The sequence below is a fragment of the Sus scrofa genome, chromosome 11 (genome assembly GCF_000003025.6).
Source record: "Sus scrofa isolate TJ Tabasco breed Duroc chromosome 11, Sscrofa11.1, whole genome shotgun sequence".
Classification (NCBI taxonomy): domain Eukaryota; kingdom Metazoa; phylum Chordata; class Mammalia; order Artiodactyla; family Suidae; genus Sus; species Sus scrofa.
Window position 1 is genome coordinate 14,074,531 of NC_010453.5, and position 14,201 is coordinate 14,088,731.

The window sequence follows — 14,201 nt, forward strand, 5'->3', positions numbered from 1 at the left end:
ATAAAGGGAAAACCGTCAAAGCTACCAAAAAGAAATGGCATGTTAGCTTTAATTTTTAAGCTATCATTGCTGCCAGCGAAGCCAAGTGGGGGGTATAAAATCACAAAGCTCTCTTTAACCAGATGTCAGTGTCTCCACTAGCTTTTGGGCCTAAAAAAGAAAAAAAAAATCGACTTCATGGCCTGGTGTTTCATTTTATGAGTGACCTGTAGTTCAAGCAGTCCCCTTCTGAGGGATTCTGGGCTTGTTTTCAGTTGTGCCTTAGTGTAAGTGAAATACAATAAGCATACTTGTGTTTGTACCTTTGTACACTTAGGTTAATATTTCCGTGTGATAAACTCCCATATACTGAATTGTGGGAGAAAAATTATGTTCATTAAAATTATGTGACAACTTTGTATATTATGACACCTCTTTTGCCTTAGTTAAGGTTAGTTAACTTAGTTAAGTGCACACGCTTTTTATAGCTATGAATCCTAATCCATCATGCGACTTTTAGGCAAATCTCTTAATCTCCCCAAACCATAGTTTCCTTATCTGTGAAACAGGACTGATGCGGCACATACATACCTCATAGGGCTGTAAAGATAAAGTCAGATACTGAATTCAAAACAATGTGAGGAGTTCCCACTGGCTCAGCAGGTTAACGAGCTTTTCTCTGTGACGGTGTGGGTCTGATCCCTGGTCTCATTCAGTGGGTTAAGGATCCGGCATTGCTGCAGGGTACAGTGTAGGTCACAGATGTGGCTCAGATCCTGCTTTGCTGTGGCTGTGACCTGGGCCGAAGCTGCAGCTCCAATTCCACCCCTAGCCCGGGAACCTCCATGTGCCGCAAGTGCGGGCCTAAAAAGAAAAGGAAAAAAACAATTAATGTGGTATCTAATCATTAGTTATTATTTGCTAAAGTCACTGAGACGAGCTCAAAAAACATGCAAATTGCTGAGACCTGTAGAGGTTTTTTAAAAACACAGGTGCAGTGCATATGTTGGGGCCAGGGGGTACTTGGGAAATGTTTGTGCCTTCTGCTCAATTTTGCTGTGAACTGAATACTCCTCTAAAAAATATAGTCTATCAAAATGAACGAAAGAAAGAAAAGAAGGAAGGAAGGGAGCGAGGAAGGAAGGAAGACGGACCCTTCTGGGAGCCCCTCCTGGAAATTCTGACTTGATAAATTGGAGGTGAGACTGAATCTTCAAATCTCCTTGGATAATGCTAATCCACAGGCAACCTGGAAAAGCCTGGAGGCAGGGTATTTAAAAAGTGGGAGAAAACAGCCCGTTCCCCTGGAGTTCTTGGGGCTGGTTTCCTCCAGGTTCAAGGGCAGCTCTGCACAGTCATGTCACTGCAAAGAGAAGTAGTTGCTCCTCTGACTGGGACTCGTAACTCCGCTGCCTGCTGCTACGGACTGTGGTCTTCTGACACACCCGCCACAGAGACACACTTACCCAGTTGCTCCAGCAGAGCAATGATCCTCTTTTACACGATGTTCATTCACTCCACAAACGTCCATTGCACACCTACTGCCAGGCATTAAGTGTTGGGAAAACATCAGTGAATAATAAGGAGGCTTAATTCCTTCCCTTCCAGAGCTCCAAGATGGGGCCATGCAAGCCTGCAGTGACTCTGGAGAGAGTGAGGGCTTTAATGGGGAAGCAGGGTGCTCCCCAGCCTGAGTAACTTCTAACTGGAAACCCAAAAGCAGCAGGTGTTACCGCAGTGAGGGGGGAAGAGCGTTCAAAGCAATGGTCAAGACTGGGGGCACCACGTTTAGGACATTCAAGACACTGGATTATTGGGTAGAAAGGAGACCAAAAGGAGGTTTAAAAGGCAAACTGAGAACAGAGGTTTATTGGTTTACAAACCATGTAACAAAGTCTGTGAGCACCTCTAAGAGCCCTGAACCATTTGAAAGGCTTGCAGCTAAGGGGTTACCACAGTGAGATTTGCTTTGGGGGACGGTCTTTTGGGTTAAGAGCCTGGCTAAGTGGATGGTGGGAACATTCAGCGGTAATGCTGGCTGCATTGGCATCGAGGGTCGTGGTGGTGAGATAAAACCAGGGGGTGGGCCGTGGTGGTGACTCTTCTGCCTCTGGGAGTTGACCTTGAGGTGCTCATGGCAAAGGGTCTTGTATCTCGTAGGCAGCCAGTTCCCAAGACCCAAAACTCAGAAGAGAGACCTGAGTTGGAAATAATTTAGGGAGGTCCCTTTGTATGATTTTCAGCCCTGAACCAAAAGACAGCATAAAAAAAAAGGTTTTTGTTTTTTATTCCATTCAGTTCTAAGCAAACATCTCAGTGAGAGCTACAAAACCAGCTTGACTGATGGACCAGGTACACGTGAGTAAATAAGATTTGGCTCCAGATAGCAATTACTAGTGGCACCTCTTCCTTTCATCTCCTGAGACACAAAGTAATTGTAAACATCAATCTAGACACCACAGACTTCAGCAAAAAAAAAAAAAAAAAAAAAAAAAAAAGTTCACTCTTTTCCCTGTGGGGAAAAACTTAAATTATTCTCCCTTTGTCTTCACTGCAGGTGTATGTGTTGTATGGCTTGTCAACTACATTGTAGGAAATAGATGTAATCCTGTCTGTGTTGTTTGCAGTGAAAGTCTCCCCAGCCTTGAAGAGCATATTCATGTTTACTGAACTAAAACAGACTCTCCTGGAGTCCACGCTTTGATCTGTGCCCTTTCCTTAAAAGCATTAACACCACAAGGATACCCAGAGTAGAACCTGGCTTCCCTTAAGAATTTCACACTATTTCACCAGGCCAGTTTAAAACCTCTCCTGTGCTGCTCACACACTGTTTGGTTATTCGTCCTCTGTGGAAGAAATAAACATGCCTTCTGCAGTGTCATCTGTGGCTGGTGGCATGATGACGATGACCGTTCTATGGCATTTTGTGGGTATGGGCTGTGGATGCATGGCGTTATTTGATCAGTCTTATTCCAGGTAGTAATATCAGCCACTGACTGTTTTTTTTCTCTTAAGATTGTGAACTTTCTTTTTCTTTTTTTTTTTTTTTTTTTGTCTTTTTGCTATTTCTTTGGGCCGCTCCTGCGGCATACGGAGGTTCCCAGGCTAGGGGTCGAATCGGAGCTGTAGCCACTGGCCTACGCCAGAGCCACAGCTACGCGGGATCCGAGCCACGTCTGCAACCTACACCACAGCCCACGGCAACGCCGGATCCTTAACCCACTGAGCAGGGGCAGGGACCGAACCCGCAACCTCATGGTTCCTAGTCGGATTCGTTAACCACTGCGCCACGACGGGAACTCCAAGATTGTGAACTTTCAAGGAACAGTGTGTATTTAAGATTTGATGAAGAATTCCTATCGTGGCTCAGTGGTTAACGAATCCGACTAGGAACCATAAGGTTGCAGGTTCGATCCCTGGCCCTGCTCAGTGGGTTAAGGATCTGGCATTACCGTGAGCTGTGGTATAGGCTGCAGATGCATCTCGGATCCTTCGTTGCTGTGGCTCTGGCGTAGGCTGGCGGCTACAGCTCCGATTAGACCCCTAGCCTGGAAATCTCCATATGCCGCAGGAGCAGCCCTAGAAAAGACCAAAAAAAAAAAAAAAAAAAAAAAAAGATTCGATGACAAACTTAAAGTTGTTTTTTTTTTTTTCTGATTTACTTGACGTTGTAATATGGATATTTACATAGAAAAAGCCTACAGTTTACTTAGCTTTTAAGAGAAATCAAGCTCCTAGATAAAAACAAATAACCATCTTACCAAAGAAAGGTGAGTTAAATCTTATTCATAAATTGTAATAATTTGCAAGAACAAGCCATTTTTCTGGATTTTGCCCAAGTATCCTGCATTTGTTGAGAGTTTTCATTCATTTATCCCTTTTCTCCTTTCACTCGTTTATTACCTACCCCTTAAAATAGTCTGGGGACCTCTTGCCAGTTATCTTGAGCGATTATAACTCAACTCTCTGCTCGAAGGATTTTTAAGTCATTCATATTATGTAAGATTCTGTCCAAACAGTAACAATTATAAATAATATTTAAGTTTGAGAGACTTAGGGTATTGAAAAATCACAATAACAGCAATAATTATTCTTTCCTGTTCTCATTCAACCACACTGAAAAGATATACAAATGCTAATGCCTCGCTATTTCTTTTTATTCATGGAATAAGAAACTAGACAAGAATTATTTTTCTTTTCTTTGGCCGAACCTAAGGCATTCAGAAGTTCCTGGGCCACAGACTGAACCTACACCATATCAGTGACCCGAGCCACTGCAGTGACAACGCCAGATCCTTAACCTGCTGAGCCACCGAGGAACTCCAAAAATTGCTTTTCTTATAAAAAGTATTCAATTGTGGGAGTTCCATTGTGGCTCAGCGAGTTAAGAACCTAACTAGTATCCACGAGGATACGAGTTCGAGACTTGGCCTTGCTCAGTGGGTTAAAGACCTGGCATTGCCACCAGCTGTGGTGTAGGTTGCAGATGTGGCCTGGATCTGGTGTTGCTGTGGCTGTGGTGTAGGCCAGTAGCTGCAGCTCCAATTCAGCCCCTAGCCCGGGAACTTCTGTATGTTGCAAGTGGGGCTGTAAAAAGAAAAAAAAGAAGAAATTTAATTTCCTCATAGTTAATCATCTTATTTTAATTGCAGTGATCGCAATTGATTAATAGACCTGTCTTCCAGTCATCATGAATAGAGCACACACAGAGAGAGAAATTATATATGTAACTTAAATCTACAGATACTCAAAAAATCGATCTTGAGGAAATATCTTTCCTAATGCCTTCTGTTAGCTGCAGTAGTAAAGCTGAGAGATTTAGGATCAAAACCCCTTTCCCATTTCCCCTCTTTCTTTTTGCTGGAGGTAACAACACACTACACACTGGCAATGCGGTAGTATTGTTTGCATCATTCACATAAATCTTAAATCTTATTACTTACTGCATGGCCACATGTGCTGTGACCTCTCTTTCTCTCCTCTTCTCTCTCTCACACACACACACACACATAAAGCACATGTGTCAGACACATAATAAATGTTCTACATATGGTAGCTGTTATCATTTCTCTTCCTCTTAATGACCAACTTGGATAAGAATTTTTAGAGGACTGCCTAGAACTCTTTTATATGAACTGCACACTGAGCTATAACATAAAAACGCTTCATCTATATAGCTGAGGAGCCAGTCTGGACACACATATGCAGAACAAAGTTTTGTCTTTGTCCAGCCCATTTGGTGTTTAAGGGGCGTATTCACTCCCATGACTTTATTTTGTTCCACCTCTAGTGTGTGCCTGGGAGGAGGAGGAAGATGGGATGGGAGGTGTCATCATTAGACAGGCGGTCCCTCTGACTGCATTTCACACATCTCTCCCATAACTCAAGTCTAACCTCTGCAATGATGTGTTTTCCAGGAATGTGAAGAGACTTAGATCCTTGCTGGATGCAGGTGATCAGGCCTCTGTTGTAATTATAAAAGCTTTTAGAAAGACATTCAGATGTGCTTGGAAGGGCTGTCTGGTCAAAATAAATGTTTTCAGGGTCCCGCCTTCACCTTTGCTCCCTACCCACGTGTGAAAAATGTAAGGACTTTATTGGCCTGCAGTTGAGGTCCACCTTGGCTGAGGTGGATACAATAACACCTTCATCTGTACATGCCCTTGCGCCGTCCAAGCTAAAAGGATGAGAAGGAGGGGAAAGTCTGCTGTAGGCCGATTTATCACCTATGAACCAAGATATGCAGGCAAAAGCTCCAAGACTGGTCTAGTACTATTCAAGAGTTCAGGGAGCTCTATGCTTTTTATCATGCTCCCCAGATGAAGAAACAAAGAAAACACGATTTTCCAATTTCGGTAAAGACCATTTGTTTGGGAGCAGGGAAATAAAGAATCCTTACTGAACTTGAGCCGTGCACAAAATGGGTTTCCCATGGTTGGGAGCTGTGATGGTAGGGTTCTGGTTGATTTGGGGCTTCGATAATTCTGTGAGATGCTCTGAAACGTGTTAGTCATCTCTTGAAGGGTTTTGTGTTTTAAGGAACATCGACGTGAGTTTCATGGCCTTTTAGACGTGGTCCTTGGGAGTCTTGTAAAACCAGACACAGTGACTAAAGTATCTCAAGTCAGAGGGCTCTTTGCCATATTACGTGAATTGACTCAATTAATATATCTTTGTTAATGGTTGCTTGTAAAATAAGCTTACAGTAGGTAAAGTGTATGCTCTATGTACTATGTCTGCAATTTCCCGTCAGCCTCCAAATATTTCAAAATAAGTTTTGAGAGTTTTTAAAGTAAACTCCCAAGTCACCTCTTAGTTTTCCTCATTAGTCAGCTAACTCCTCTCCCTCAGACTTCTGGCAGCGCCTTGCAAGGTAAACTGCTGGTCATAGTCAAGAAATGATGGTTTAGGACAATTCATCACCAGTACTGGAGAAATATACAAAGTGTCCAAAGCATGTGTTCTATTTTTATGACCTAAGTCACGTGATTTTCAGACATTTCGGACAAATGTAAACCTTTGGTATGAGATTGTTTCTTTAGTGGAACCTCAGTTGGTATGGGGTACCCCCAAACCCTATAGGTAACCTACAGCCATGTCCTGGTCTCTCTAAAGTCTTCAGACTTGTAATCCTACCTATTTTCAATCTAGTTATGGCAGTAGGTGCTAGCTCTCTAGCTGTTATAACAGACCCCAATATACTGGGTTAATAAACTAGATGTCATTACGCAAATAGTCTCCAGAGTGATGACTTGGTAGGAGGCAATAAAATGAGCAGTTGGGCCAAATCCATAAAATTCCAGCCTCAGGTGTTTTGGTTCACTCTGGTGCTATTTTACCAGCTGAACTTTTAGGAAGTGCATTTAGAAGCCATTTGTCATCCCATATAAAGAGGACAAAATAACTCATATGCCTCAAGACAAGGATGTTCCATTAGACACTTTATCATCCGTAGTTTTGTTTTCCATCTGAGGAATTTTGATCTGAAAATTCTGTATGTCTAGAGATGAAAAGGATGCTGCCTTGTTAAAAGGAAAAAAATATGACGATACAAGAAAGTTGATGCCATGAGGCTAACCGTTCTTTGGCGTTACCTCTGCAGAGCTGGATGTGGAGAATTAAGAGTAACAGAAATGGTTTCTGCTCCCTTCTTAACAGAACCTGTCTTCTACTTTGGTGATGTCGCGTACTCCGTGGACGAGAGCGCGGGCTACGTGGAGTTGCTCGTGTGGAGGACAGGCACCGACCTGTCCAAGGCTTCCAGTGTCACCGTGCGATCTCGGAAAACAGATCCGCCCTCTGCTGAAGGTGAGCCGTTCCCCACCACAGTTCTTTGGATCATCCTACAGTTTTCAACTCACCATGACATAATATCTTCCAACCAAAATACTTCACTTCTCTTAAAGCAGTCTGATTGATTTTTTTTTTCTGAAATTATTACGATGTAGAAAGGAAATCCTGGCTCTATTTCCTATTTATTGTGAGAAAATACATCTAAGGGCCACAAATCAGAAGCTAAATTATAAACATGTACGTCAGAGGCTCTAAATTAGAATATCTTGATTTGCATAATTGGTTCTCTACACCTGGCAACTCCAACATCATTGACTATTAGGACATCGTATGCACAGGAATAATCCTAGGGCCACCCTCACAGAAATCTAGTGACATCGAAGTGTCACGCAGGTATGCATCTTCGGCATGGCTCTCGTCTCATTTTAACAAATGTTGCATAAATATTTTATACCGAAAGACTTTTTCCACACTTGATTCATTATACAGTCTGTTCCAGCTGGTCCATGCTGGCCTATTATCCTGGAATCTAGATTTGTAGAAAGTTTAGGACAAGCGCAAGATTAGAAATTCCCTTTTTTTGTCCCCTCTAAATGACCAGCCATACAAACTCTCTCTCAGGTACACATACATGCACTCACATGTACATCATACACACATCACACAAAGCAAGCCAGGACCATCTCTTTGTAAAAGTCACCCCTAAGTTTTCACTTTTTTGATGTTGTGGAACCAGCATAGTGTTTTGCATGCAGTCAGTGCCCAAAAGATATTTGTTTAGTCAAGTTAGTCATTTCTGTAGAAAAAATTCAAATCAAAGACAGACGTGAGCATAAAGGTGAAGAAGCAGAGGAAAGGAAAAATACAGAAAGAACTACAATGAGATTCAGATACAGAGATTTTAACAAATGAATTTAAGGCACGTACTTGAAAACAGTTGCATATTCAGAGGTTAATAGAAAATGGGAGTTGGAAGAGCAGAAGGTCTGAAAACAAAGAAATCATATTGGGAGCTCCTGTGTGACACAGCAGGTTAAGTATCCGGCATTGTCACCGCTGGGACACTGGTTTGATCCCTGGCCCAGGAACTTCCACTTGTAGCAGGTGTAGCCGAAAGAAGAAGAACAAGAAATAATACTGAATTATCTCCCTGTTCTCTGTTGAATGAGAAAGTTTTGTTTTTCAACTACTCTAGACATAAATGGATATGTCCTCATTAGTACGTGTTCCACAGTCTGAAAAGTAATAAGCCCCTCACCAAATAAGTCTTTGAGAATAAAGGATGGCTCTCTCTGCCTGGGGCAAATGTGGGCGGAGCCTGTCAGACAAAAGTCATATCCAGTATGTGTTGCTTTAATTTGATAGAATTAAGTAGTCTCATATGTGTTGCTTTAACCAGCAGGCAATCACACCCCTAAATAGGTGATATATAGAAACTTCTGAAAATAAATATGGATATTTAACTCATGTTAATGAAATTAAATATATTCCCTATATAATTTTTGATAACCTAATACTTGTTGATAGGCTAATTACTTTAGACCTGATTTTTATTAGGTCTATTTGAGAATTCCAAAGCAGATAAAGAAACAATAAGACAGAAAGCTCAAATAACTACAGATAAAATTCACTAGATGGAGATTAAATTTCAGAACCTGATTGCAGAACTACCGTCTCAATAATGAACATAGATACTAATCTTTTGCATTTCATTACATGTACTTTTCTGTAATGTTATGTCGGTCTACACATTTTATAAAGAATTATACCTGTATCTACATAGTTTGCTTCTCATGCTTTTGTTTAAATTGAGTCCATCCGCAACTGTAAAGTTCTTGCATTGCTGTTGCAGCTGGAACAGACTACGTGGGAATCAGTCGTAATTTAGATTTTGCACCTGGAGTCAACATGCAGCCTGTTCGTGTCATCATTCTGGATGACCTTGGGCAGCCAGTGCTGGAGGGAGTTGAGAAATTTGAACTGGTGCTTCGAATGCCTATGAATGCTGCCCTCGGTGACCCCAGCAAAGCCACGGTGTCCATCAATGATTCTGGCTCAGATCGTGAGTGTTTTTTAACTTAGGATGATAAGTACATCGATGCGCTAGAGTTTATATGAATGTTACGTACAATGATAAACTAGGATTTATATACCCCTGTTGGTTCAGTAGGGCTACCGTAACAAAGTACTCACAGTTCTGGAGGCTGGGAACCCAAGATCAAGGTATCAGCAGGTTTACTTCTTTCTAAGGGATGGGAGGAAGGGATCCATTCCAGCCCTTTCTCTCGGCTTGTAGATGGCCATCTTTTCCCTGTTTGTCTTTCTGTGTGTGTCTTCTATGTGTAAATATGTATATGTCATCTTCTCCGTGTGTCTCTGTGTGCAAATTTCCCTTTTTTATAAGGACACTAGTCATACTGAGCCAGGGCCCACCCTAATGACCTCATTTTTACTTGATTCCTTCTGTAAAGACCCTATCTCCACGTAAGGTCACATTCTCAGGCACTGGGGGTTAGGACCTCAACCTGTGAATTTGAGGGGACATGTTCAACCCATAACAGTATCGTAGCTGACCAAGGCTTCCTTTCTTGACCTGATTATTTTGATAGAATTAAATAGTCTCAGAAGAAAATTTTTAGTCTTCTCCAATTAAAAAAAAGTAAGATTGTTATCAGTATCTCGATTGTGCCAAGAGCTCCCGCCCACCGATGGGTGGAACCATGTGGGCTTGCACAAACCCCTGAATATTGATGACGTTTTTCCACTTCTCCACGCAAGACACTTTCTGTTATCTCTTTACACCCAGATACTCCTGAAATCCCCCTAACAATGTGCCAAAAACTGTTTTGAGACGACCAGCTGTGGGACATATGGCAGGACTCTCTGACATGTCATCACAAGGGAATTCCGAATAATCTTGACATTGCTTGCAGGAGCCTATCCTATTGTCCGTAATACCTATAGTACATTGACCTAGTATGGGTGTCGCCTATATGTTATATAATAAATGTATTATTATAGCCATTGTCAACTTTCCCAGCATAGTCAGGGTAAACTATGCTTGTAGTTATATGCACAATATTTACTGTTAATCTGAAAAGCTCATGATTAAGCCACATAGAGACATCTTAAAGTCTCTGATTGTATCTGCTTTTCAGCATTTCGTGGCATCTCCCTACTCCACAAAGTAGCAGAGCAAAATTTCAGAGATAAGGAAATCAAAACACTCAGCTAAGTGATTTGCCCAAGGCCGAAACACTGGCAAGTGACGGAGTGGAGACCAGGATCCATTCCTTCTCACTTCTGTTCCATTCTTCTTCCCACCCAAACCATGCTTTCTGAAAGGCCAGCTTCCTTAAATCTCTGTTCACTTTTGATCCATATGTTTATTTTATTTTTGGCAGTGCCTAAGATGCAATTCAAAGAACGGGTCTACACCGGCAATGAAAACGATGGGCAGGTAGTTGCAGTGATCCACAGGAGCGGAGATATCCAGTTCAGGTCTTCAGTGAGATGCTATACACGACAGGGGTCTGCACAGGTGATGATGGACTTCGAAGAACGCCCAAACACTGACCTCTCTGTCATCACCTTCCTCCCTGGTAAGCTTCAGCTTGAAATTGCTATTTGGAATTTGTGCAAGCCAAGTTCTGTGTGTGAAATATCTGTCAAGGACATGCAGATTCTTGATCGCAGCAAGCCAGTGATGAGGTTTTATGTGCACTGAGTGATAGTAAAGGGAGATAGAGCTTAACAAGTTGAAGGAAGGTTCTTTTGGTTTCTATATCGACTTATTCCTTAGGCTCTAGGAACATGCTATATTGTTAATCAAAACCCATTCAGCAGATACTGGCCGCTCAAATGTGTAGATTTCACAATACTAGGAAAGAATGTTCAGGTGACAGGAAAGAAAGGAAATAGATGTCACCTCTTTTTTTTTTTTTTTTTTTTTTTTTTTTTTTAATGATCACCTGTAGCATATGGAAGTTCCCAGGCCAGGAATTAAATCTGAGCTGTGGCTGTGACCTACACCACAGCTGCAGCAATGCCAGATTCTTAACCAACCACAGTGGGAATTCCTTTTTTCTGTAGCATTTTTAATATGTATCCAACGTCTTTAAATATTTTATCACTTTGATCCCTAATTGTACAGGAAATGTGTACTGTGGTCAAATTAATAATGACCAACCAGCCCAAGGCTCCTAAATTTGCTTCCTGAATATAGTGTAAAATTTATAAACAAAATTGGCATTTGCTCTTTTATCCCTTGTTTTCTAAGATGAGTGACAGAACTTAAAGATTGACATTAAAGAAATTCCCTGTACAAAGAGGGGCCTGTCAGTGCATATGCTGCACCCTTGTCATGCGTCCAGCAAATATTAACTGAAGGCTTACGGCATGCCAGACACTGTTCTTTGCGCTCTTAATACTGCCAGGAAAAAAGCAACATCCCTGCCCTTGTGGTGCCTGTCTTCTAGCTGCAGATGTAACCTTCGTGGCCACTGGGATGGGACTGACCTGCTCTCGTTATTATTGCTCCAGGTGAGACTGAAAAGCCTTGCATCCTTGAGCTGATGGACGATGCAGTGCACGAGGAGGTGGAGGAGCTCCGTCTGGTCCTTGGAACACCACAGAGCAACTCACCTTTTGGAGCTGCAGTTGGGGAACAAAATGAAACTCTGATCAGGATCAGAGATGATGCGGATAGTAAGAAGCCGTTCCTTGTGCTCAGCTCTAAATTGGGAACTGAGATCCATCTGGGTTATCGTTTTAAGTGGCTCGGAAAATAACCCCTCTCTCTGACCAGGCTTTCAAAGTGATCAGGCCATAGGAGAAAGACTAAGATAAATGGAGAACAAAACAAGCCATTTGAACTGAAAGTTGATGTGGAAGCCTATGGTTTATACCCAAATGCTAAATCCCAAGCATTTACACCTCCCCACTCTTCTTCCCGAATCGTTGGGGGCAGGTCGTCCTGGGCCAACAGTTTCCTGCCGCTTCCTTCAAGAAGCCCACTCCTTCAAGAATTTTGGCACACAGAGAGAGCCCAGAGCACGTGGTTCCTGGGGGCTGGTTCATTCCCAAGGAAGGAGCTGGGCTGCACAGGCTCAATTTCTCTTACCACACTCACCAGAGATCGAGTGAGGGGACAGATGGAAGCCAGGAGGATGATATAATTAAGCTCCTCCCCTATGGAGAAGAAAAGAACATTAGAAATGGGGGAAGAAGCATCCTCCTTACAATTTCATTTATCCATGTTTCCCTCCATTTTAGAGACAATTATTAAATTTGGAGAAACCAAGTTTAGTGTCCGTGAACCCCAAGCCCCGGGACAGTCGGCGGTTGTAAAAATCCCCGTGATTCGCCAGGGAGACACTTCAAAGGTCTCCACTGTGAGAGTTCACACCAAGGACGGCTCGGCCACCTCTGGGGAAGACTATCACCCCGTGTCGGAAGGTATGGGGCCCCAGGGCCTGCGCGCTGTGGGTTGTGCTCACACCGTGTTAGTGCCGAGCGCTTGAGAAAGAGAAAACTAGCCACCCAACGACACATCCACACACGCCTTTGCATGAAGCTCCTTCAGAAAAATCAAGGCCGTGGAATTTATTTTCAGGATGTTCCTTTTTGATGTGCAGGGCATGTGTGTTAGGACTTAGGGAAATTTTGAGTAAATGTGCCAGATGACCGGGAAATTTTGAGTGAATGTGCCAGATGACCTTCTGTCTTAAGTCTTAATTTTCAGTGGGTTTTACCTTCATTCTGGCAATTCGACATGAACTTTCCTGGCATATTCTATGATGCTGAAAATGTGAATAATAGCCAAGATGAGACACATTTTCTTCTGCCACATTTTAAAGGATTTGAGAATTTAGAGTTATACTGATTAAATTCTGTAGTTACATCAGAAAGCAGCATCTGTTATCTCCTCTAATTGGAAAGATTATGCATTATATTCTTTATTAATAGAATTTTGTTGGTTTATCCAAATATGGTCAGCTGCTTGTTCATGCATTCAATAAAATCAATTTTTTTAACATTTTAATACTTTTCAAATGAATGGTTAAAAAAAGATTATCATTATTGGGTTCAATATTCGTGACAGTGAATGAATTATTTTTAATGAGGAGGGACAGGGGTGAGAGAAAAAAACACCATTTACATTTTTCTAAGAAATTTTTTTTTGAGTTTCCAAGATTAACAAGCAAGTCTTTTTAGAATACAATTTGATGTGACATTAAAAATGTCAACAATTTTATATCTAGCTTCTCTAGATATGTAAGTGATCACAGTAACATCTGTGATCATATTCATTTGACTTATGGCCCTAATGCTTTAGAAATTCTAGGAAATGAGAGTTTGTCCAGTTGTGTCCTAGTATTTAGAACGATGGCGACTTGAGTTCCATACAAAATCAAAATTAGAGTATTCGATGGCATCTGAAGAAGAGGAAAATGTTTAATAAGGACACTGTATTTTATAAACACTTGATTTATTAAACCAAAGAAGACACTCTTCAAGTTGTGTTTGTCTCTGTCATATCCATCACTTTACCTATGACTTAATGTCATAGAGATGCAAAAAAAGATACCATTATATGTGGAGACTTTATTAGTTTTAGTGCTGCTGCCACTTAACATTTTTGTAATAAAAGACAGATTTGTTTCTGTTAAGAAAAAGAACTATTGATTGTCCATTCCATAACTCAACATTTTTTTTAAAATTGTGGGTCAGCAAATCAATTTAGTAGCTTATGATTAGAACTTTCTTCCGGATGAAACAGAATAGAATAGAAGATTTTAGACTGCCATGCATATCGTAAGAATAGGTGATGTTTTTAAAATTTTTCATTCCATTTTATTCACACTCCCATGTGCATACACACAGATACATATGCACATACTGGGCCACAATCTAAAATGTATTCCTTA

The 14,201-nt window shown here is 41.5% G+C and overlaps 1 protein-coding gene across 4 annotated transcripts in view; it reads left to right on the forward strand.

Moving 5' to 3' along the window:
• The window catches only part of FREM2 (FRAS1 related extracellular matrix protein 2), a 341,111-nt gene that overhangs the window by 299,264 nt on the left and 27,646 nt on the right, over positions 1-14,201 (forward strand). For all 4 annotated transcript variants that reach the window (XM_021065218.1, XM_021065216.1, XM_021065215.1 and 1 more), the window contains 5 exons: positions 7,138-7,287; positions 9,125-9,334; positions 10,677-10,874; positions 11,815-11,979; positions 12,547-12,729. In XM_021065218.1, coding sequence (XP_020920877.1) covers positions 7,138-7,287; positions 9,125-9,334; positions 10,677-10,874; positions 11,815-11,979; positions 12,547-12,729 — 906 coding nt within the window. The remainder of the gene's footprint in view (positions 1-7,137; positions 7,288-9,124; positions 9,335-10,676; positions 10,875-11,814; positions 11,980-12,546; positions 12,730-14,201) is intronic.